At 38.5% G+C, this 24544-nt stretch overlaps 5 protein-coding genes across 5 annotated transcripts in view; 2 read left to right on the forward strand and 3 right to left on the reverse strand.

Annotated features, from left to right (window-relative positions):
* Nucleotides 1-660, reverse strand: part of LOC119421631 (small integral membrane protein 10-like protein 2A) — a 2546-nt gene extending 1886 nt beyond the window's left edge. The window contains exon 1 of the mRNA XM_037688980.1: nt 296-660. Within this exon, the coding sequence (XP_037544908.1) occupies nt 296-475 (180 nt within the window). The 5' untranslated portion in view covers nt 476-660. The remainder of the gene's footprint in view (nt 1-295) is intronic.
* A 1348-nt stretch (nt 661-2008) lies between these two features.
* Nucleotides 2009-8188, forward strand: LOC119421630 (ras-related C3 botulinum toxin substrate 1). Its single transcript, XM_037688979.1, has 6 exons — nt 2009-2318; nt 4287-4358; nt 4818-4935; nt 5083-5145; nt 6414-6573; nt 6677-8188. The coding sequence occupies exons 1-6, from the start codon at nt 2284-2286 to the stop codon at nt 6805-6807; spliced, it is 579 nt and encodes a 192-aa protein (XP_037544907.1). The 5' UTR covers nt 2009-2283; the 3' UTR covers nt 6808-8188.
* Nucleotides 8189-11495: 3307 nt separating this feature from the next.
* Nucleotides 11496-13475, reverse strand: stk19 (serine/threonine kinase 19). The gene is made up of 7 exons (XM_037688978.1): nt 13331-13475; nt 12994-13089; nt 12771-12913; nt 12445-12680; nt 12209-12306; nt 11952-12099; nt 11496-11728 (listed from the first exon to the last, which is right to left on the reverse strand). The coding sequence occupies exons 2-7, from the start codon at nt 13085-13087 to the stop codon at nt 11683-11685; spliced, it is 765 nt and encodes a 254-aa protein (XP_037544906.1). The 5' UTR covers nt 13088-13089; nt 13331-13475; the 3' UTR covers nt 11496-11682.
* Nucleotides 13476-13485: 10 nt separating this feature from the next.
* On the forward strand, nt 13486-18215 carry dxo (decapping exoribonuclease). The gene is made up of 7 exons (XM_037688976.1): nt 13486-13702; nt 15914-16373; nt 16670-16896; nt 17111-17330; nt 17425-17560; nt 17676-17770; nt 17856-18215. The coding sequence occupies exons 2-7, from the start codon at nt 15916-15918 to the stop codon at nt 17974-17976; spliced, it is 1257 nt and encodes a 418-aa protein (XP_037544904.1). The 5' UTR covers nt 13486-13702; nt 15914-15915; the 3' UTR covers nt 17977-18215.
* Nucleotides 18216-20929: 2714 nt separating this feature from the next.
* Nucleotides 20930-23696, reverse strand: LOC119421628 (peroxisomal membrane protein PMP34). The gene is made up of 9 exons (XM_037688977.1): nt 23465-23696; nt 23279-23339; nt 22809-22875; nt 22559-22713; nt 21954-22070; nt 21723-21868; nt 21451-21546; nt 21166-21248; nt 20930-21077 (listed from the first exon to the last, which is right to left on the reverse strand). The coding sequence occupies exons 1-9, from the start codon at nt 23537-23539 to the stop codon at nt 20930-20932; spliced, it is 948 nt and encodes a 315-aa protein (XP_037544905.1). The 5' UTR covers nt 23540-23696.
* Between the last annotated feature and the right edge of the window lie 848 nt (nt 23697-24544).

Genomic DNA, 24544 nt, shown 5'->3' on the forward strand with positions numbered 1-24544 from the left:
TATATATATATATATATATATATATATATATATATATATATATATATGTGCCACTTGTTGGCAACACTCAACCATCAACACAACTGCTGACATTAATATTAATGAGAACAGATCATGTCTACATTCATACACTTATTTAGTTTAAGTAGCAACAGGTTGATGCTATAAAATGACTTGCAGAGAATAAATACGTCTTTACATTTTATATTTTAATTAAACACCATGACAGACAGGCCTTTTCAATCAGCTGGACACAAACAGGTGAGCTCAGCTGACAAGAGGAAACTGTCCTCACCTGTAATCTGACGTTAAATACCATCGAGGCAACGAGATAGATGTAAGGAAATCTAATTCTCAGTCGCCATGCCAGTTCAAAAAATATCAACAAAGTCCTCGTCAAGCCTTTGGAAAACAGTCCGTACGTCCGACCGGCGGAGCTCGAGATCTGCAGCACGAGACACGACAAGGCCGCCATAAAGGCTCGGTTAGCCCGGCGCTGTGTCGGCTCCGAGTCAACAACTGGGGCGAGGAGAGGAAAATAAAGAGCGACTTTCACTGTGCTTCATATTTCTTGCGGACTGACACCGAGCAGTGTTAGCTCCGTTAGCGGAACTGCCGCACCGACAGCGGAACGATAACGCTGCGACACACGGAACATCGCGTGTGGGTTAATGAGCCCCGAGCTGTGACTGGCAGGACATGACACTGTTCCTGTTTAATTTAAGTTTCTGTTTGTATCTGTGAGTTATCAAAAAGAAAAACCCGACGAAATATAAGAATTTATGTCTAACCATGATTATTTTGAATCTTTGAAACATCCTCAACAACTTAAAAATAATGGCACTTTTGATACAATGCTTAAATAAAAGCATGAATAGATAGATTGCACTGTAAAAGTGTACTAAACTAGAAATTGTGATGTCTTAATAAAATATAGAATAATCTACTAATTGGCTTATTAGTTTAGAGTTTGATTGTTTTGATTATGAAACAAATCGTCAACATTTCCATCTATCCATCCATCTTTACCCGCTTCTTCCATTCCGAGTCGTGTGGGTTCCCCTAAAAAACATTGACAACAATCTACAAGTCTTTTTTGTTACTTTGATACACAATGTATTCTGTCTGACAAGTGCTTTTTGGATTAATTACAACATTTTAAAACTAAATCTACTTTTCTCTAAAACATTAACTATCACTAAAGCAAGGCTTCTACATTTTACATAATATATATATAATAAGTTATAATAAAAAAGCTACACTGCCAGCTGTACAGCTACGTACACAACTGAAAACCTTAAAAGCACACACCAGTCGTGTGTTTTTCATTGCTACTTGATTTCAATTAGTCAAATTAGTAATTGTTAATGGCTGACCTCACAGGCTTTTTTAATCCAACTAAGCTGAATAAATAAAGGTTGAATTGAATGGCGTATTTCCTGTATGGCTGAATTACTACGAGGCAGACAAGGAGATCAACAGTCTTTTTTTTTTGTTTGTTTATTGAACTTGTCCAGAAGATCTGACTTAACTGTTTTTTTTTTTGTTTTTTTTCCTACCTGGATTATTGAGCATGCATCAGAATACAAGGAGATATTATTTTCTTTTGTGTTTATACTATTATAGCTTCACAAGCTTTTAGGCGTATTTACTGTAAGTTTTAATTACTATAAGGCAGCCAAACAGGTAGTCTCTCTTTCTCTTCTCTTGAGGTAAAGCCTGGAAGACAAAATTCAGGTAATTTTTTAAAATGACATCAGTTCCTCTTAGTGTTACACTTTAAATCATCCGTCCTTGTCTGTGTGTAAAAATAGCCTTTTAAAATTTAAATTTAAACAGATGATCGTATAATACACTTGATTGAACTGTTTGAATCAATAGAAACGGGTGTTTCTCCGGCTGCTTGTTTTGTTTTGTAACGTAAAGTGTGTGGGCGTATCAACCCGGTGAACCGGATGCTTCGTCTGCTGCCGGTGGCTGACTTCATTTTTTTTTTTTCTTCTCAGGGGTGGTGGCCGCTGTTTTGCTCCATACTTCCCAACCTGCGAAAGCGTGGGAATGTTGCGAGGATATTTCTGAGGAAAGTCTCGTTAAAGTGCGAAATAAGTTGCCGTAAGTTTACCACTCGTTGTTCCACGTCAGCGGAGCTGTACTGTAGCGCCGGAGGCCGTGAGCGCGAGACTGTTGGGACGTTTCACCAGCGAGCAGTTCCGGACAAAGGGAAAAAAAGACCCGAGCTAACGTTAGCCGGAGCTAACTTAGCATTCCTTTAGCTGCGGCGCAATGCAGGCCATAAAGTGTGTGGTTGTCGGAGACGGGTAAGTTCACATATCTGAGCTGAGTAAGACTTTAATCGTAATATTTAATAAAGTTGTCATCCGATTGGCTAACGTTTAAATGAGTTTCCTATTTATTTTCCCAAACGGACCAAGTTAAAACTACCAGCGTTCCCCTCCGGAAAAACAAGTTTGTTAACCTTTTGCTGGTATGTCGCTTAGTTGCTATCTCCGATTTAATGAAGCAACTTATGGAAAGGTGTGGTTAATCTTGAGTTTTCCCAATTCTTGGCTGAGTCCAACTTAAATTAACTTAAAGCAGTTCGTGTACTCTACTTAAACCGCGGATTTATTTGGAGTTTGACACGAACAATCTGAGCCGCAGCTGAGATTTCTCTCATTTGGCCATTCATAGACGATAGTTGCTGTTGGGTATTGGTGTCGGTTTCATAAGAGTTTCAGATCAATCTAAAGGTTTGTTTGCAACACTTTAAGAGGGAGGATTAACGTTTGAGCCATCAGTGTCACTGTGCAATTGTATGTAAGAAGGTAAACAGGCGTACAAGTTCTGGGTGTGGTAAATGCAGCAGAACTCAACAAACAACAACAACAACAAACAAACAAAACTCATTGGGTTTGTGATGGTTTGCCTCTCAACTTAATTTAGGTAAAAGTAAATGAATTCTGATTTATATTTTAAACACAACTCGTTTTAGAGGTTCTGGGCTTCAGCTGGTACCAGAATAAAAGAAGCTGGAGGTGATGAAAATGTCTCATCCAGCTGTTTTGGTGAATGTTAACAGCAAACACTGAAAAGTTCATGTATTCAGAATTAAAACAAACAAACAAAAAAAACAAAAAAACAGCTGCTAGACTCATGCATCCCTAACCAAAAATATTGTAGTGAAGGTCAAGGTTTCTTTGTCATTCTCATCACATGTGGTGGAACAAAATTGTGTACACAGGATTCCACTTACATCCAACAAAAGTATAAATTGTATAGAAAACTATAAGCTCTAAGATCTAAACTAAGAATACGCCAAGTACTAATAGTACAAAAACAGTACTCTGAACAACAGCACCACGAACGCCACTTTTAATAGTTATCATTTTATCCATGCTGCTGATTTCTTACCTTAAGCTACTCATACCCATCTGCTCACAACAGACTCATGTTCAGGCTGCTGTTTAATACACCGTATTATATTACATTATTGTTGTTTAGCGAATATCTTAGATCCATGTATACTGTTTAATTTTTATACTTTATATTTTTGGATGTAACTTGAATCTTGAGTATACAATTTCGTTCCACTTTGTGTTGCGAATGAGTTTTTTAGTTTTTGTTTTTATCTAATTCATTAGAACTTGTCCTGTAGTCTTTGACACACACAGATGAGCGAAACATCCGAAAATCATGATCAAAACATGCGAATGACAGTCACCTTGAACCTTGAAAATATTTGATAAAGCTACTGAGCAAGGACTACAGGACCGGTTCTAACAAATTAGATAAACTAGTGTAACTCTGTTCAAGATGATGCCTCAGCCAGTCGATATTAACCAAAACAAAACGGGCTCTAACTCGGTCAAGTTTACAGATATTGAGCTTAACGTTAGTGTGGCAGTAGCTGAGGATAATTCACACAGTTTACTTAAAACTTGAAGTTGAGTCTTCCTCAAAGAATCCTCTGAGACCCAGCACATCTCATGTGAGATTATGCATAACGTCATTTACACCAAGGTTTAACTCTGTCCCTTCTCCATCGTTGGATAATCTTAGCTTAAAATTCTGGTCTGAAAAATGATGGGTGAAATGTTTACTTTCAAGGAATGCTAGGCCTTTAATTTTACTCAACTTTGTTAATGGGCCTAAATCAAACTTACTGTGGTCGTTTTCTTATTTAAATAATGGCTCTAACCTTTCCCTGAACTGCCGGTCGGTTCAAAGTGAGAATCACCTTTTTCTTTGCTTTTACAAACGCTGATCAAGTCTGTTCTCTTTTGCAGTGCTGTGGGTAAGACTTGTCTGCTCATCAGCTACACCACCAATGCCTTTCCTGGAGAGTACATCCCCACAGTGTGAGTGTCTGAGACTGCACTGCAGTCGCTACTTATTTATTTATGAAAGCAGAGCCGTCCATGATTTGTCTCCACCCTTTTTTCCTACATTCAGTGAATGATCGAGGTGACAACATATCCTCAGTTGTTTTTGTGGCTGAAAATGTGTGTCCTTGTGTGCTAGAGGTGACAGTCACTGCTGGAGACTAATTAAAGGAACACACGAGTTTGTGAATGTTGTGAAGAAAACCTGCTTATCTGATTGTTGGCCAGCTGTGTTTGTTCTTATCACTGTTGTAATCTAGACTGACTCGGCAGGCATTTGATGAACTAACTCTTGGTACTGGAAGACTCATGAGCTGATGATTAATTTTTAAAGGAAAGCTAGACAAGCAAAAAGTCACTACAGATCAGTTTGTCACATCTTTTATTGGTCATCTTTAAGACTGATTTCATGATTTTCACGTCACGGCTTCTCAGATTCGACAACTACTCCGCCAATGTTATGGTGGATGGAAAACCAGTGAACCTGGGCCTCTGGGATACAGCAGGACAAGAGGACTACGACAGACTCCGCCCACTTTCTTACCCACAGACGGTACATAGAGAAATCACACTTGAGTGAATAATTAACTTGGAGCTTTAGGGGAACAAATAAGGAAGAAGATTTAAATAAAATCCAGTCATCTGAGCTCTGATTTGTCTTTACGAGGAAGTAATACTCTGCTTTATTTATTATTTCTAGGATGTGTTCCTTATCTGTTTTTCTCTTGTGAGTCCTGCCTCTTTTGAAAACGTCCGTGCCAAGGTGAGTAAAACGTGTGTGGGGGAACAATAAATCTAACAGACATTTCATTTCACTTATTTTTTTGTTGTTCTTTAAAACCAGGGTACCTATTTGTTTGTGTTACTTTGATTTAGCCAGTGTCAGCGCTACAGTGATTCTAACTTAAAACAACACATTATTTACCATTACTACCTCACTAAAAAAAATCATATGTATGTCTTCAAGTCTGTCAAACATAAGCGACGGTATTCTCAGCTGTGCAATATTAAAACAAACTAGTTTGTAGTTTTGTGGATGCCTGCAACACGTCCGAAACATGGAGCTTTTATCTTCTTACTGCACTCAACTTAAAATGAGGCAACTTTATTATGTGGTTTTAAAAATAAATTTACTGTATCAGTTCTCAACGACTTCGATTAAAAAAAAAAAACATCCTTTGTTGTCAAAATAGTTGTAAACATTAAAAAAGAAAAAAATTAATTTGTTGTCTCACTCATAACGTATGAAACCTTTGTCTTTGTAATTCTGATCCTTGTTTAAACATTAGTCAAATAAGAACCAACATTATCGTTATCTTTGTTGTAAAAGTGAGATTAGGTCACTTAAATATGGGGAGTGGTGGCGCAGAGGTTAGAGAAGATGGGCCTGCGATCGGAAAGTCGCCGGTTCATCTCCCGGTACCGTCAACTTCAAAATGTGAGTGGAAAAGGTGAAACACCCACACCTGCCTCCACCCTCATTCGCCTCACTCTGGGCCCCTGACACCATCTGCTCCCTAAACATGTCTCTCTTGAAAATGAGTTCTGGTGACTCAGTGAGACTACCTGTATAAATAAAGGGTAAATAAAATAAATAAGTAAAAATAAACCAAACTCTGTAGTTACCGGTACTGAAAGAGTCTGACCTGTTTCACTGTTTTTATTCTATTTAAAATGAATATTCACAAAAATAGTTATACTGGCACAAGGTCTCGTATCTTTTTGTACTTTAGCACATTACTTTATGAAGACGTCCAGACGCGTGTCATGAGATTACTCTGAGCGAGTTTTTCTTGGCGATAAACACACAGGAAATTATTATCCGAGTCCTCAGTTCCTCCTCAGTTCTCCTGCAAATAGACCAGCGCTCACTTTCTTTTCTTTTCACTACTTTTCTTTTTTTGGCTGGGAACATTTTTGGTATCCAGTTATTATTTAATAAAACCACCATGTTTTTATCAATATTTATAATTTTAGTATTTTTAAGCTTGTTTCAAGTGACTGATGGATTTGTTGAACTTGGTTGTTTAGTGGTATCCTGAAGTTAGACACCATTGTCCCAACACTCCCATCATCCTTGTGGGCACCAAGCTGGATTTGAGAGATGACAAGGACACCATGGAGAAACTCAAGGAGAAGAAACTGTCCCCCATCACCTATCCTCAAGGCCTTGCCATGGCTAAGGAGATTGGTAACAGCTTTAGACATTTTTCTGATTCTTAACGCGTCATTCTGTCATTTTCTGACACCAAATTCCAGGAATAAACCCGCCCCCTTTTTGTGCTTTTCTTCAGGTTCTGTCAAGTACCTGGAGTGCTCCGCCCTGACTCAACGTGGCCTTAAAACTGTGTTCGATGAGGCCATCCGTGCTGTTCTGTGCCCCCCACCCGTCAAGAAGAAGGGCAGGAAGTGCAGTCTTTTGTAAGATTTCCAGCAGTGGAACGGTTCTGGGGAAACATGATCGCTAGTGGTGGGGGGGAGGGCTAAAGACACAACAGAAACACACCAGTAAACATAAAAACAACACACTTCAGATCCTGTCCTTCCATAAGCGTAGTTAGATCTGTTTCATAAAAAATAACACAAGTTCAGCTTTAGGTGAAGGTTTGGACTTTTCAAGACTCCGGGTTTTTGTATATTGTATAGACAAGAGTATGAACTTCTCGAGGCCTTCTAAAATAGATTGGATGTTTTCTAAAATAGACGGTGGAATGTCATGAGCTTTACCACCTATTGTCCGTCTTTATTTTATTTTGTTTGTTTACAGTCCTGTTATGAGTGGAAGTAATATTGCCAAATAAATTCTGCACATATTTTAGCCGAAAAGGAAATTTGTCATCTCTGAAGTATGATCTGACAGTTTCCTTTTGTTCCAGCACTTGATCAAAAAAGGCATTTTTGAGTTCATGTTTTCTTTGCAAAGGCAGTCGTGTCAACTTCGCTGTAAAAAAATTGTACTTTGAACAACTTCAAGAACCAGAAAATTGTTGCTATTAGTTTGTTTTCAGCCCTAAAACGGTTATCGACGCCCAAAAACTTAACAGAGAATCTACTGAAATAGTGCTATCAATTCCTAAAACAATTTTTTTTAAAGATCAGTATTTTTTGGATTGTATCCAGTTTGAGCTTATCAAGTTATTACTTTTTTTACTTTGCAATATTCCCTTTGACGCGTCTCACCTGTACAGCTGCCTCTGAGAGCAACGCTGAAAAATCTCTTCAGATGTTTTGGTGATGGGGGAACAAGAGCACCTTTAGTGCTCTTTGGGCATTTATCAAGTATCTTTTGTGCAGCACATTTGATTAGTTTTCTCTTTAAGCAACACTACTGGCTAAGTAACATCACTAAGATTATTATCTATACCTGCTAATAGTAAAAAAAGCTACTGTCTGTTATGGTGTAGACCACATTGTACTCAACTTTTTGTTATGATTTGATTATTTTGTATCTTCACGGAAGTTAGACTCACTGCATTGACTAACACTATGAATATCTTTTTATTACCTCTGCAGTTAATCCTACCTGAATATCCCTACAACCTAGCTTTTTTTTGTAATTAATTCTGATGGCATGTCTGTGCATCATATACTGAAAACAAAAGATTAGAATTGCTAGTTATATATTTTTTTGCTTATTTACAAAATGTATTTGAATGATTAGATCAGGGGTTAAGTACATGTTGGTCATCTGTATTGTATCAGACATCAAGCTGTGCTTTTATTCAAGCCAATGTTGTGACTCTTTAGTTTTATGAATTCAAAACTATTGTCACTTTTTGAAAAAGCCAATAAATTCTTGTAAAAACCTTGTTTTTCTGTTTATTTAACACAAAATGGTAAAATTACTCACAACTGAGTGCATTTGAAATAAAGGTGGAAGGATTATTTTATTATCCGTTTGCGGTATTTGTATTAAAAAATTTGTCCTGTTTGAAATACAAAACATTTCAAGTTTGAAGTGGAGCCTGTGTCTGTGGTAATGAGGGTGTTGCTCCAGTTTGTCATGGTGAAGAAACAACTGAGCCAAAACATCAAAGTTCATGCTCAATAATCCAGGTAAAAATTCCAGATCGGGACGATTTCTTTTTTTGGTGAGACGTTTCGTCGTTCATCCAAAGGACTTCATCAGTCCCAAGAAGCCACAAACTCAGTCCCACAAGCAGCACATTCCCATAGTGAGACCAATGAGACTAACTTGTATAAATTGTTCAATAGTGGACTGATGACTGGGAGTTTGCTTCTTGTGGGACTGAGTTTGTGGCTCCTCAGACTCGAGAAGTCCTTTGGATGAACAACAAAACGTATGAACAACAAAAAAAGAAACTGTCCAGATGACCTGACTGAACAATGTTGAAGTGCGCCAAATGGCTAAAGTTTCCATTTCCTTGTTCCACCCTTCACTTATGGTCATGAGGTATGAATAATGGTGTGATCCTAGGTACAAGTAGCTGAAGCGGACCCTCTGGGGGGGGACGGGCAGAACCTTGAAGATGAGGCGAGGAACTCAAGGTAGAACCGCTGGTCCTCTGCAGTGAAAGTCTGCCGAGATTGTCCCTGGGTGTCTTCACTTGGAGGTTTTCCAGGCACGTCTCACTGGGAAGATTCTCCGGTACAATCAGAATTTGAAAGCGGGTACTTCTGGAGGATGAAGTCTGAACTGTTCTTAATGGTTTCAAAGTAAACATTAAATGCAATTTTTAAAATGCCCAGCATTTAGTTACCCTGTGCATATTTTTACGAGAAATTCTTCATGCATAAATAAAGACCGGTTTGTGGAATTAACGCCTGTTTCATATGGAAGGTCATATCATGGTTTTACTTTTCGTTTCAGAGCGATGAGTCCATCAGTGTAGGAAGAATGGAGAATAAAGTGATGAGTCCAATATAGCCAACATCTCCTGAGGTGGAAGTAATATGATCTGGATCTGATCAGGTCTTGGTTTAGCAATATGGCAAAATAAAAATAATACAATGCTAGTGATGATTATTTGACTCGGCATCAATACAAAAAACAAGCCGACAAAATAAATAGTGGAATTGCACAACCTTAATAAAGCTATTTCAATAAAAATGTGTGCCATAAAAAAACAAGTAATCCAAAACATATTGACGTCATTATGACTGAATGACTGTCAAGACTATTTTTGAACCAGTGCTGACCTGACATGAAAGATCCAGGAAGAAGGTAGACGTAGGCTCAACTCACGTCATTTTTATTTTCAAAGTATCTGCAACATCAAGTTGAAAACCTTGGAAAACAAATAAAATGCAGATTGTTTAGTTTTAAATGTTTTTAAATTGTTTAACCAAACCATATAAATTCATAAACGTTTTAAATTGTGTAAATATATATTAAAACATGACAAACTATGAATGAAACATTTTAAAGCATTTGACCATTTATTCTGTTTATTTCAAATGTTTCAGATATTCTAAAATTTCCAATTTATATACATTCTTACTTTATTTGTATCTTACCTAATTATATCAAATAATTATAAGCAATTATTTTTAGTCACCAAAATGTGTTTTCCCCTCAGAATTAATCATGTATGTTTTCAAAGAAACAAGTCATATTTATCTTGCATGACACATTCAAAGATCACATAAATAATACGCTTTAATATAATTCATAATGTGGAAAGACTAAATGTATAGTCTCAAAACAGCATGAGGTCAACTCATCTCCCAACAGAGACCTACAATGGAAACTAAACACAGAGGCTCTATGTGCTAAAAAAGCTCTGATTGCACTAAAACCACCTCAAATCTACTGCTGTTCATAAGTACGCTTCTAATCTAGGCTCTAACTAGTTTAACAGTTTTACTGATGCTGCAGATACCGTCTTAGAATTAATATTAGATTAATAAAGATGAAGTGAGTTGAGCCTACATCTACTTTCTTCCTGAATCTTTCAAGTCAGATCAGACCTGGTTTAAAAATAGACTTGACAATGACGTATTAATCAACAAATTCCTTTAACTACAGAAACTGCATTTCCTGCGAAAACAGTGTGAATGCTTATTGCTGAAAACAGCTGAAAGTAGCTGCTGCAAAGGCAGGAAGAAGCTTACTCAAAGAATCAGAAGACTGAAATGAGCTAAAAAAAAATGTGGAATTAACTGAAAAAGCTCAAATTTGCATCAAAAGAGTTAATAGTAGCTAAAAGAGCAGAAAAAGCTGAAACTAGCAGAAAAACGATGAAAGGAAAAAGCTGAAATTAGCATACAATTAATTAGGCTAAAAATAGCATAAATAGCAGAAAAAGAACACATTTGCCCAGTGAAGCACAAATGAGCACAGAAAAAGTGGAAATTATCTGAAAAAAGCTGAAATTAGCAAACAAACAGCTGAAAAGTAGCCAAAAAGGCAAAAAAAAAAAAAAAAAGCTTAATTACCAGAGGGAAGTGGAGAGCACATTTTCACTGAATTAGGCTGAAAAAATATGAAATTGCAAAAATGTGGAATTAGCTGAAAAAGTTAAAATTTGCATAAAAACAGCTAAATAGTAGCTGAAATAGCAGAAGAACCTGAAACTTGCAGAAATGAGCTGAAAGAAGCATAATAAACTGAAATGAGCAAGAAGTTAGAAGAAGCACAAAAATGTTGCAGTGAGCAGAAATAATCTGAAAGGAGCAGAAAACAGCATAAAAAACAGCTGAAAGTAGCTGGAAAAAAGTTCAAATTGCACAAGAAAGCTGAAAGAAGCTGAACCAGTAGAAACTGTGCGTAAACAGCACTTTCTCTGGAAAACACTGGAATGTAAAAGTGGGGAGGAATCGACTGATAAGATACCCAGAATGTTTTTGTAACAATGTTTAGAACAAAGTCATAAACAAAATGTTTTTTTTTCCCAGCATAAATCATTTTTCAACAACTTATTTTTATTATATAGTTTTCCACAACCCACTTGTAGTTTTTCAGTGACTCCTCTCAAAGAAGTATTGTTGAATACATTCATTAGATCACTGTAGATTTGTAAATGGAGAAGAAAAATATCCAGAAACAAATTTATCCAATTGACAGATTAAGCAAAAACAAACCTTTAATTCTTAATTTCTAATAAATAAAGTCATGTGTAACAACTAAGAGTGTGTGTGTGTGTGTGTGTGTGGGGGGGGGGGGGTCACATTTCAAATAATGTTTTAAGAAAAAATATGTTATGCCAAGAAATTTGACAATTCATTAACTCAGATGGGTTTGTACAAAATTTGGCACAGAATTCATCTTGACGTCTTGAATTATTTCTCCCCTTCTTAGTTCAGCTGGCTCACTGGTTGTCGTGAGCATCGGAACGGCTCAGGAATCCACAAATCGCAACAAAGTTCCTGAAGTTGTAGGTATGCTGGAAAAAGAAACAAAAGCAAGCCTTCAGTAAAACAACTCCAATGATCTCCAGTGACGTGCAAAACATTAACAAGTTAAAATTGTTAAAACTTAAAATTAGTGATAAACATTACTTCTGCAGACCAGCAAATGCATTTCCAAACAGTTCCTGAGACAATCATGAATGCCCTTTTAAACTACCGGTATAGATTTCAAGAATAAAAATCCATTCAGAATATTACCTTTCTACCAGCTCTGCTCCTACAATGTCATGAATGTGATATTTTATGGGGAATTTCACATGTGATGTTGTTCGTCGCTCCTCTAAGTCTGCTTGTAACACTTCACTATATTTGGCCTTCTTCACCATGCCAAGCACCGCTTTACGACCTGACAGACAGGTTGAACAGATGATAACAATAATTAAAACAGACTCCAAACAGACAGTGGCAAAAAAAGATTTATGACACATTTTACGGTGAAGCGCAGAACGACTGACCTTGTACGAAGTACTTTGTGAACTTGCCAGAGTTAGGAATGGATAGCCACCAGCTGCCTGCATCCCTCACAGTCAGGACCCCTGATTTCACCAGCAGCCTGAGTGGTGAGGAAAAAAAAAAGAACATGACAATGTTTGAAAAATAGAAGATCCTTCACATAAAAAAGATAGACAATTGACCAGATATTCATTTCAGTATTTAGCATAGCATGCCATAGATTGGAGTTCTTTCATACGTTATCTCAGAGTCTGTGAAGAGAAACTCTCTCAATATCTTGTCTTTGCTGAAGCTCAGATCTGTGCACGAGGACACCACTTTCTCCAAAAACTTCTCCACGGCTGTTCGAGTCGCCTTTCCCTCTTCGCCTGCCAGCACTTTGGCCTTGTAGTCCGAACAAAAAATCAGCCCAAAAGCTTCTGCGTCGAATCCGAGCTGGAACATCAGCAGCTCTCCACTCTCACGCAGCTTACTCTGTAGGGATGGCAGTGAGTTGTTTTTTTTATATTCAGAGAAATTGTTAGTAAAACATAAAGCTTTTAAAGGACGGAATAGCCTTCTTACTACTTCCTTGTCAACCAAAGTCTTGTCATTATGTATGCTGTACAGCTGGTGCTTCAGCACAATTTGAGGCAAAGCATCATTGAAGAGCTTCCTAGGAAACAGTGTCATGAGGTACTCCAGGGTGGATTTAATGTCTGTTGGTCCTTGTAGAAGAAAAATGAAAGACATGCGTAAAACTGGCATTGTTTTTCCTTCAATACATGTAGCTTTTTAAAACACTTACCATCTTTGTCACTGACCGCTCCAAATTTTTCTGAGCCATTTCTCCTTTTCTTCAAGTTAAATGTGTCTGAAATAAGAGACCGTTTCCTGTTCATAACTGGCAGAAACAAAAAGAAATCCAGGTTTTCAAATGACAAACATTTGCTTTTTCACCCATACGCACTTATACTGTCTGTATTTGCACACATAAAAATTACCATAAATACCCATTTTACTGTAAATACACGGTTTACATTGATCACATTGAAGTTCACAGTCAAGCTAACGCCGATAGCTACCACACTTTCTGAGTCAAAATGTTTGGTCAAAACTTTTAAAACAGCATCAGCCAACATTACCTGATAATAAGTGGCAATATTAATTAGCTTAAACATAACTTTCTACAATATAAATCCTCGTATTTCTTCACAACTCCATAACAAATAATTTTCTGGTCCTTGCTGTTTTGATGCGTTGGATAAAGTCTCGCGATACATTACGTTACTTCCTGAACCGCCACAAGCGGAAGTTGCGTCAGGTTTGTTTGTTTGTAGCAAGTGTTGCTAGTTGACCGTCCCGTTAGGTTAAAAACGCGTGCACTATTTTCACCAATGTAATTTTCCATTTTTTTATTTCATTCAATTAAAATACGTCTTGGTTGAATTAAGTTATCTTGTTTTTTTATAGTGAGTCACAAATGAGCAGCTTTCGTTGATTACCCCAACCAAGAGGTAGGTTTTTACTAATTTCAATAATTTGGGTAATTATAATAAAACGTTGAAAAAAATCTCTCATGAGTACACAAAATAAATAGCACTAATTTATATAGCCACACATTGTCTTGCACAGAGTGTAGATTTAAAAAGCAGTTTTAAAGACGAGTCACGGAAGATTTTGGGTTATATTTGACCAGTTTTGATTTGACTTGAGTTAAATGGTTTTACACTTACACCATGTTATGTTCTCTTCTTACTTATTTATTTGTATTGTCTGTGGTTTTATCACTATTTGAGTTCACTTTATATCTAGTTTTATGCTGGTTTTATTGTGGTAGTAATTTTGCACTTCCCACTCAAAAATGCTTGTGTTTTCTTTTTTAATTTTGTGCATCTTTAGCAACTGATTCTGATGATTGTGTTGTCCTTGTGCTTTTAGGTTTATCAGCTGCTTTTGACACAATGGGCCATGGCATTTTATTTGTCGTTTGGAGCAGTACAGCTCTAGACTGGGTTAGGTCCTACTTAACAGACCATATTTTCTGTGTCCAGTCCACCTTGGTGACCATGTGTTTTCCTCTGCTCCTCTTTTGTGTGAGGTCCTGCAGGGCTCAGTTTTAGCCCCCCCCCCCCCCCCCCTTTTTTTTTTTTTTTTTCAAGCTGCTCCCTCTTGGCTCTATTTTATTTTATTACAAAATATGGGCTCTCCTTTCATTGTTGAAATATCCATCCATCCATTATCTTTTACCTGCTTCTTCCTTTTCGGTTTGCGGGGGTCACTGGTGCCCATATCCAGCTATCACTAAGTGAGATGTGGGGTACACCCTGGACAGGTCGCAAGTCCATCACAGGGACACTTACAAACAACCATTCACTCTCTCACTCACACCTAGGGACAATTTAGAATTACCATTCAGCCTAACATGTGGTAGGAAACTGGAGTACTTGGAGAAAACCCACGCATGCACGGAGAGAACATGCAAACTCCACCCAGAAAGGTCCCGGGCTGGGATTTGACCCAGCGAACATCCTGCTGAGAGGCAATGGTTGTACCACCTGAGCCACTGTGCTGCCTCATTGTTGAAATATGATATCCAGATATATGTCCCACTAAAGAAAAAGGACTGCAACTCTCTGAGCCCTCTGTTTTCATGTCTGGAGGATATAAAAGCCTGGATGGCTGTGAATGTTTTAAAAGTTTAATGAGAAAAATACTGAAGTGGTGGTATTTTGAAGCAACACTGAAAATCCCTATGTAGATGTTGGTTCATATCAGAACAGTTGTGAAATCCAGTTTTTTTCCAATTGAGGCAGCTGGCTAAAATAAAGCCGATTCTTTCTGAGCAGAGTTTTGAAACAGTAATCCATGCCTTTGTTACCACTCAGCTGGATTACTCTAACACACTTTATAAAGGAATCAGTGATTCATGTATCTCTCAGCTTTAGAGGGTACAGAATGCTGTTGCACGTTTTTTAACTGACCCACAAATGTTGGACCACTTTACCCCTATTTTAGCCTCCCTGTTCTGGCTGCGTATACATTTTAGGATTCGTCTAAAAAATATATTTTATTTGCCTTTAAAGCTCTTAATGACCTTGCCCTTCCCCATCTGTCGAAGCTGCTACATCCCTACACACCCTCTCGATCCCTCAGGTCAGTTGATCATCTGCTCCTGAGTGTGCTAAAGCTCAGAGGAGCTCAGAGGAGATTGTGCTTTTGCTGTGGCAGCTCCTAAATTTTGGAATGATCTTCCCTTTGACATCTTCCCTGTCTGTTTTTAAATCCCTTCTTAAAACCCATCTCTTCTTCCTGGCCTTTGACACCATCTGAGATGTTGACTTTTAATTTATTTTATTATTATTATCTATTTCATTTTATTTCAGTCTGACTGACTGCATGATTGTTTTATTATGTGTACAGCACTTTGGTCTTGTGGGTGTTTAAAGTGCTCTATAAATAAAGCTGGTGTGGTATGGTATGTCTTTGCTGATTTGTATCTACATTTATTTTAAAGGTCTATTAATCGTGTGTGGTAATTTAGTATATCATAGTTGCTTCAAACAGAAACCTCTGAATTGTTTGGCACTTGTCTATTTATGCTGTAAACCTGATTATGATCATGTTATATTTGCAAAAATGATTAGCAGTGACTCATCATGACCAAACCTCTGAATTTCTGAGTTATCAGCCCCATCAATCTGTCTCACTGCTCTGTTCAACTTTAGGAATGGATCGCCACAGATCCCGCAGTCCCTTCACTGATTACCATCACCAGTCAGCACACAGACAAGAAAGAGACGATGGCAGAAGAAACCACAGTGACAGTGCACATTTCAGACCCACTAACCAGTGTCATTCTCAGTCGACACCAGCACAAAACCCTCTCAGCTCCCAGAGTTTGAGCACAAGGAAGGAGCTTTATGAGAGAGGCTTTCCTTTGTACAAGCAGCCTGTGGAAGTAGGCTGTTTCTCTCTCGATTCTCAGCGTAGGTTTTTCAATGACAACAGGCAGCTGAGATACTACGTGGAACCTGACAAAAGTCCCAATTTTGATCTGAGGGATGGGTACAAGGACCGCTACGTAAAGAGAGACGAAAATGTGAAGGAGAGACTGGATCATGTTCTCAAGTGGATCGTAGCCAACATATCAAAACTGAAATCAAAAGGGACCACAAATTCCTCACGGTAAGAGTAGCCGCTGGTTGGGGGGTTCAACAACCTGTTGCAACAGAAACACTTAAATGCTCGTTCAGTGTTTTCATTTAGTTGGAAAAAAATCAGATATTGTTCAATTGTTTTCCTTCTGCTTGATTTGATTAATTTTTACATTTACTTGTCAAATTAAATGGTTCTTGTCATATTTGTTCTTTATTTTTCTTTCCATCTTTCGAGAGCAGTGCCTCCTTTCGTTCGCTGTAAACTTTTTGCCACGTCCATACCTGCAAATAAGCTGTTCTTTGACCAACCTCCGCTGCTCTCAGTGCTTTAGATTTTGACTTCGTGACATGGAGGGGCCACCTGACTAAGCTGCTGACCACACCTTACGAGACACGGGAGGGCTGGTTGCTGGCAGTAACCAGGTTCAGCGGCACACTTTACATCAGCGAGGTGGAAACAGAAGCTGCTCGCAGGGAACGGGAGAACCGCGCTGAAAGGAACCAGGAGATGATGTACTGGGGATACAAGTTTGAGCAGTACATGTGTGCAGGTGACAGTTATGCTTTTGTTGTTCTAATATTTAAATGATAAATCTGGTTAACAGCTGTCAACTCGACTAAAATAATGTTTTAAAAAAGGTTTTACAAACTTTTTTAACATTTCTAGAGAATTTTTTTTTTTTAGCATTCGTATCTATTTTTTTAAATGACAGAAACAGGCTATACAGTGATAAACAGTCTCTCCATCTTTGTCCTTCTCTGCAGATGACACTCACAGTTTGCCTGACCCCAGCGGAGTGGTTAACACTAATGAGGCATTCTGCACCGTGGTTCACACTCGACTCACGGAACACAAACTTCTTTTCTCCGGTGAGGTGGACTGTCGGGATAAAGACCCCGACGCGCCGCCTCCTCCTGCCTGTTACGTGGAGCTGAAGACTTCTTTGGAGATCTGCACACCCAAACAGCGCAGCAACTTCCACAGGTCGTGAACCCAGCTACTAATGACTCGTTAACCTTTTTGTGTTTTACAGTTTATACATGAATGCTAAAGGTTTTTCATTTGGGTGGTTTATCAGGTTCAAACTGCTCAAATGGTGGGCTCAGTCTTTTCTCCCTGGAGTCCCTCGTGTCGTGGCAGGATTCAGGGATCATGGCGGAACGGTCGTTTCTGTCGACACGTTCCCCATCTCCAAGGTTTCTCAGCTCATCAAGGTGAATTGTTGTAGTTTGAAGAAATATTAGGAGTTTTTTTTTTTCCTCAAGTTAGCAAATTCAGCATTAATACTTTTGTAGGTCTGTGCTTTATCTCACACGTGTTTCTTTACAGAATGAACACAACTGCTGGAAGCCAACAGTGTGCATGAACTTTTGCAGTGATTTTCTGTCTTTTGTGAAGCGTATTGCTACTGAAGACAATCACAGGTGAGTGATGATAAAAAAAAAACTGCACTTCTCATATGTATAATTTCAGATAAATATCTGCTTCTCTTGCGATTATATATTTCAGTGTGGTGTACCTCTTCTCCTGGGAGCCCCACAGAGATGTGACCTACTCAGTCCACAGGGACTCTGAGTTTTCCTTCCTGCCCCCCTGGTACACTGAGGCCTTGACCAGCTTTCAAGACTAACACCATCAACTTTTTTTAAATCCTCAAACTGATTTCTTTTCCTAAACATTCAATGACAACTGGCACCGATCAAAGCACCCTGATCTTCTGGAAACATTTTTAATGAATGATGTTTTATATTGCATGTGATGATGTCCATTTTTTATCTGCTACTCCTTTCCGGGTCACGAGGAGCTGTTGCCCATGTCCAGCAGTCACATGTCCAGGGGGACGCCCCAAAAGTTTAAACAAAAGTGATTAGTAGCATTTTTTTTTCTTACAAATACTTTCCTGTAAATAAAGTTAATTTTAAGTAAATACAACAGTAACTGACACTTGTGGTCTATTACAGTGGATTTTTCTAAATGTTCATCTTTTGCTGCTGTTTTTAAGACTAACCTTAAGGGGGACACCCCTGGTCATGTCTCCAATCCGTCACAGAGACGCTCTCACTCACATCTAGGAGCAAGTTAGTTATCAGTTAGTCTAACATGCATGTTTTTGGTCTGTGGGAGGAAACTGGAGTACCGGGAGAAAACTCTTGCGTGCATGAGAACATGCAAACTGCCCAGAAAGGCTGGGGAGTGAACCTGCAACCTTCTCACTGAGAGGCATCAACTGTAACCACTGCTCCAAAGTGCCTCGCCAGCATGTTATCATTGTAAATAAAACCAGTTTAATTGTCAGTAATCCTCAGATTTTATTGTTCCCTTGTTATAACAATTGAATTTTCAAACAGCAATGTAAAAAAAAAAATGTTTAAACAAATGTAAAAAGTGATTAGTAGCATTTTTTTTTTCTTACAAATACTTTCCTGTAAACAAATGAAGTTAGTTTTAAGTAAATACAACAGTAACTGACACTTGTGGTTTATTACAGTGGATTTTTCTAAATGTTCATCTTTTGCTGCTGTTTTTAAGACTAACCTTAATCCTGAAGGTTTTACAACTTGCTCTTTGTTCAGCTTCAGTACAAACAGCTCACAGAGTTCAACTTACTAAAAGTTACATCACAAAGTGGCGCTGAGAGCAAAACACTTAATGAGTAAACCAGAGCATGTGTAGGGTGATGAACACTACTGCACCACATTAACTGTAAATGATGAAATGTGTAAAATTAAGTAAAAATTAAGACAATTCACATCATTTGGTCAATTCATAGTAAACCTTTTCCTGATGCAAGTCTTCAGGCACTTACTGTAATGTTGCATTTACTGTCAAACTTAATACATTTGTGTAATTTGAACTGTAGACATAACAATGAAAACTAAACTGGAAGGTTCAATCCAGATTTTCAATCTGAACCATAATAGTTAAATCATTACTGATTTTACTGGCTGTACAAATCTTTATCTGGTCACAGTTTCATGAGCCTTCTGTCCAGCAGGACGTGAAACCTGGTTCGATTCACAGTTAAAATCACAATTGGAGGTATGGTAATTCAGAAAGCAGTTCTTAGTTTTGTCAAGTACAACAATGAGGTACACAGTAGAATCACAGTGGGTTAATGAGTTAAAATAACTCAAATGGTGCAGAGAAAGGGAATGATGTGGAAGAACATGTAGACTGGCCCCTTTTTTAAAGCTAAAAATCTGTTTCCTGTGTTTAGAGTGAACAAACTTATTCCAGATTATGCGCTGTGCTAAGCCAACCACTGGCTGGTAACAGTTTGTGCATCTCAATGAGAACAATGTTCTGAAAAGATTAAATGTTCCTTTGAGAAATGTAATTTTTAACAAACCTCACCAGTCAAGTTTCCTATTTTTTTAACAGCAGGATGTGATCTCAGGTCCTGACACATCGAACTTTTGGACATTTTTTGTCATCAAGTGTAAACGAGAAGCTCTTGATTACATACTTCTTCAATTAGTGCCATGCCAGTACTGCAGTATTACTATTTAGAACAAATGTGAATACAACAGACCAGACATAAGTGGTGAATAAAAACTGCAAAGATGAAAGTGGTTGAAGTTTAAGATGCTTGTTCAGGAATGAAATGCACTTTGGGGTCACAGGAAATACTTTAGATCAGGAGTCCCCAACTACTGGGCCGCAGATCAGTACTGGGTTGTGGATTATTTGGTACCAGGCCACTTATGTATTAAAAATTATATATATATATATATATATATATATATATTTATATTTTCTTTTCCGTTAGTCTTCATGATATTTTATTTTGAAAAATGAGTCACTTTTTTAGTCTGTCTAAACAGATCTCACTTGTAAATGAGTGTTCAAGGCTCATTGTGATGTATCTGTCTAAATAAAGGTTGAATGAAAACTTCTGTTTGCGCAATTTTAGCGCTTGGTATCAGTTTTATTCATTCACCAGTGAGCTCTCTAACTTTAGCACCAAAAAAAAAAGTAAAAAAAAAAACAAACGTTGCTGAAGAGCTTCTTTGAAAAAGGGAACAGACCTGATGAACAGACAGCAGAAGGCTCCACAATGGCCATCATCTATCAATCAAAGCCCTGAAAGCTTCAAATGTGCCTCACCACATGGAGACTGAGCCCCCCCTCACTAAAATAATTTGGAGTTTTTTAAAGGAAAAAGGTGAAGATGAAGGTCAAAAACTGTTATTGAAGGTCACCACTTCATTAAATGTGTCTGCACTGAGACTATAGCAGCTAAGCACATTGATAAGTTACTGTAAATTATTAAATAAATCACAAAATAATAAACATAAATGAAATAAGATAAAATTATAATTACATTTAAATTACAGATGTTATAATGAAACTATATACGATGCACCTGATTGTGTTTTGTTATGCACGTGACCCTTCACAAGCACATCCTTGCAGCTGGTCCAAACTGTCTTGCATAAAATCAGCCTGTGGTGCAAAAAATGTTGGGGCCCCTGCTTCAGACGAGCAAATAGGCTCCAAATACAGTGCACGCAACTTTGAAACAATCATAAATCAGTAGAAGGCACTGATTAAACCTCCTGTTGACGCAGGCACTGAAGCCGTCAGTGCTTCAGCTTTTTGTTCAGACCCATAACTTTGAAGGTAGCAGCAGTGATCTTCTCGTAAACAACAAACATGAGAGCCGCCGTCAGCACCGTCTGCAGCAGCTTGGCCTCCAGGCCTTTGTACAAACCAAGAAAGCCGTGCGTCCTGCAAAGACCAAAACAGGTTTATATCAGAGACCGTTAAGAGATGTCGTTCGGGGCGACCGCGAGTGTTTGTGGATCCATGAACTCACTTGATCCTCTCCATGAACAGGAAGAAAACAGTGGAGAGGCTCCCCATCAGACCGTGCTTTCCATCACCTTTGTACTGACCGAACTGATGAAGAAGCACGAAGGTTACGTTGCTGAAATCTTTTAATCTGATTTAAGAAAATAATCCACATCTCATGGCGCACAGAAAAACGACCACTTAGCGTCACTTAAAATTTATTTTTAAACAGACCCAGCTCATTTATACTTTTGGACTTTTCATGATTTTTGGACACTACCAACATTAGATTTGTTCAACGTGTATTTACCCTCAGGATGGCCTGGACTGTTTGGAGCGGGTACGTCGCTGTGGTGGCGATGGCTTTGGCAACAGCTCCAATGAGAAAGATCTTTGCAGAGGATATCTGTGGAAGTAAAGACAGAACAGTGTCGAGTTGTTGATGGGAGTCGGACTGGATTTTACCTAACAAACAGGCCAAAAGGTGTTCGTTCATGTGACTAATATTTTCTAATTTTCTGCGATGCACCTTCCTGACATGTTTTGGTAAGAAAACATTAATTACAGCGTTCTTTCACTCACCTTTCTTCCTCCTCTTCCTGCCTTCCTCTTCATGGCCTCATAAATCATGAACTGCACGGCCGGGTTGAGGACGAGGATGAGAGACGGCAGGGTGCCGTTCCACAGGGTTGCCACTCCCTCGTTGGAAATAATCTGCGAGAAAGCATCTGAAGGCCAAAATACAGCAAGGCTTAGTCACAAAGAAGAGCATCAGAAGTGTTTTAAAGTAGAATATGGATGAAGGCCACACACCAAATATGCCTCTGTACTGGGTTGGGTGGAGGTCTTCGTTTCTGAATCTCACCCCCTGCAGCTTCAGTCGAGTGTTGACCACCCACATGGGAGTCGTCAGGATCACGTTCACCGCCCCTGCATGAACAGATTGTTTGGAGTTTATTAAAGAAATTGACAACCTGAACAGTTGCAGCAGTTCTTTAAGCTCTTTAACTTTGTATTTAGTGTAATTTAGTCTTAGCATTTCTCTGATGGAGGAATCTTCTGTATTTTGAGTTCCTGCAAATGGACACGTGAAACGTGCGGACCCCCGTGAACTTTTGTAAAATCCTTTTTTTTTTTAAGAAAGTCAAATGATTCTTTGAATAGATGAAACAAAAACATTCAGTAATAACTCAAATGTTGCTACCTGAAATTTGTGTTTCTTCAAAAGCGTATTGTGTTTGGGAAAAAAAAAAAGTTAAATCGTGTCATCTGGACAAGTTTCTTTCAGGGAGAAACGTCTTTCGTCCAAAAGACTTCATCAGTCTGCGACGTATTGTGTTTGGTTCTAATCAAACTGAAAACAAGTATGACTTTTGGATTCTGAAGTGAAACAAAACACTGAGCTCGATAACTTGCACCTGCTATAATTCCCATCATCAGATCTTTGCTTGGTCTGGGTTTTCCTGGTCCTGATGCAGCCACCTTCTTCAGCGTGTTGAATGTGTAGAAGTAAACAAAGTTGGAGCAGCAAAGGCTGGAAATGACTGGGAACCAGCCTCTGTACAGAGACAGCCTGAGAACAGTGGTGGAGAGTTATCACAATTACTCCACTACAGAGACTCTTAGATTAAACTGACACAATTTGACATTACTTTAATTAAAACATACAAGCCTTCTTCCTTTGCTATCTCAGCCAGAATAACAGGCGTAGACTTGGACTTCCGCTTGTCATCCACTGAAAAAGACATAAAAATTTTCCACATTTTGCTGAAAAAGTACAGTACAACCTCACAGAGCAAGAACGGAACAACTATCAGCGTACTAGTCAGGAGGAGTCCTACTCCCAGGCGTTTTTTTTCTCTGCTTGTACGCAATACTTTTTAATTTGTAACCAAAGCTCTACATGGTGGTGGGGTGATTGTGCAACAAGAGTGTTCACCTGGCAACTTTATGCTCCTCACTTAAACAAAAAAAGGACATTAAAAAAAAAAAGACACTCATTGTGACAAAGTCTCCACAGTTTGTGTGAAAGTGCAGTGTTGATTTAGAATATCACTCCCTTAACTTGTAACAGAGTTATAGACTGTTTATAATGAAGTAAAGCTTCATGGTTAGTTTACACACCTGTCCAGACTCACCCTGCAATCTGCTTTTGGCCGTGTCCAAAGGAAAGAAGACAGTCATGGCTGTCACACTCCCCTACAAGGCAGCAATAAAACCTCATTTTACATGTCCAAACACCGAATGACAGTCAGTGCATCTTTTCATACAGGCTCCAAGAACCTCCTATAGTTAAAAACATCAGCTAATGTTGGGCTGCTCACCATTGCTCCTGCCACAGCATGGACCAGCGTCTCGTAGGACAGAAGGCCGACAGCCGAGCCACCGTTGTCGGACATCTCTGCAGGATCTCCCGGTCTCAAAGTGAACTTGGAAAAAAAAAAAACGGGGAGTAACTGCGGAGCGACTCGGTGAAAAACAGCTGATCGACACGGAGAAGTGTCGGTGAACGAGACAAAATGTTCACAGTGTCATAAGCACCTGCGATGACTGAGAGAAAACAAGACAAACTACAGCGGAGACACTTCCGTGCCGACTATGAGTTTCTTCTTCTTCTGTGAGGTTTAACGGCAGCTTACATCCCTCAAGGTGTATTACCGCCATCTAAAGGTACTACTTAGAACTAGTGCTCCGATAAACTTACATTCTCCTACATAAACCCGTTGCCCTCAGGAAATACATAAAGTATTTGCGTCCATATTTACTGGATCCCCATCCCAATATGCTCTTCAAGCATATAGGACGTGTTACTTCAGTTGTCATTTGGTCCAGTAGACGTTTCCTTTCAGCTAAATATTTAAAACAGTCCAAAATAATGTGCTTCACAGTTTCTGTACTTTGGCAAAAGTCACAATGTCCACTATTATGTTTCCCTATAATAAACGAAGTACTGCTCAGATTTGTATAACCTATTCTTAATCTTGCTAATATAGATCCCTCCCTCCTATTTCCTCCACAATACCTGGAACTGTAGACTGTATTCTGTACTGCATATAGTTAGTTGTCTTCCCCTTGTTTCATGTTCCCACTTCTGTTATACAATACAATACAACTTTATTTATAGAGCACTTTAAAACAACACTGTTGACCAAAGTGCTGTACACTAGGACATACAAAAACATAAAAACCCCACACGTTAAAAATATGAAATAAAATAAAGATAACAAATAAAATAAAACAAATAACTTAGAGTCATTAAAACCAACATTTCAAACTGAAGTAAAAGCCAAAGAGAAAAGATGTGTCTTCAGAGAAGACTTAAAAACAGGAAGTGAGCCAGCTTGTCTGACATGCAGAGGCAGCTCGTTCCACAGTTTAGGGGCAGCGACTGAGAACGCTCGGTC

The sequence above is a fragment of the Nematolebias whitei genome, chromosome 15 (genome assembly GCF_014905685.2).
Source record: "Nematolebias whitei isolate Nwh7 chromosome 15, NemWhi1, whole genome shotgun sequence".
Classification (NCBI taxonomy): domain Eukaryota; kingdom Metazoa; phylum Chordata; class Actinopteri; order Cyprinodontiformes; family Rivulidae; genus Nematolebias; species Nematolebias whitei.

Bases quoted from the DNA above. Each gene is read 5' to 3' on its own strand.
- LOC119421630 (XM_037688979.1), top strand. From the start codon at position 2,284: ATGCAGGCCATAAAGTGTGTGGTTGTCGGAGACGG. The intron at 2,319-4,286 runs GTAAGTTCACAT...TCTCTTTTGCAG, and splicing joins TGTGTGGTTGTCGGAGACGG to TGCTGTGGGTAAGACTTGTC. The intron at 4,359-4,817 runs GTGAGTGTCTGA...ACGGCTTCTCAG, and splicing joins GGAGAGTACATCCCCACAGT to ATTCGACAACTACTCCGCCA.
- stk19 (XM_037688978.1), bottom strand. From the start codon at position 13,087: ATGAACAGGAAACGGTCTCTTATTTCAGACACATTTAACTTGAAGAAA. The intron at 12,681-12,770 runs GTAAGAAGGCTA...CCATCCCTACAG, and splicing joins CTTTGGTTGACAAGGAAGTA to AGTAAGCTGCGTGAGAGTGG. The intron at 11,729-11,951 runs GTAATATTCTGA...TTCTTTTTCCAG, and splicing joins GGAGCAGAGCTGGTAGAAAG to CATACCTACAACTTCAGGAA.
- dxo (XM_037688976.1), top strand. From the start codon at position 15,916: ATGGATCGCCACAGATCCCGCAGTCCCTTCACTGATTACCATCACCAG. The intron at 16,374-16,669 runs GTAAGAGTAGCC...CGCTGCTCTCAG, and splicing joins GGGACCACAAATTCCTCACG to TGCTTTAGATTTTGACTTCG. The intron at 16,897-17,110 runs GTGACAGTTATG...CCTTCTCTGCAG, and splicing joins TGAGCAGTACATGTGTGCAG to ATGACACTCACAGTTTGCCT.
- LOC119421628 (XM_037688977.1), bottom strand. From the start codon at position 23,539: ATGTCCGACAACGGTGGCTCGGCTGTCGGCCTTCTGTCCTACGAGACG. The intron at 22,714-22,808 runs GTATGTTTTAAT...CACTGTTCTCAG, and splicing joins ATAGCAAAGGAAGAAGGCTT to GCTGTCTCTGTACAGAGGCT. The intron at 22,071-22,558 runs GTGCAAGTTATC...CTGTTCATGCAG, and splicing joins GATGATGGGAATTATAGCAG to GGGCGGTGAACGTGATCCTG.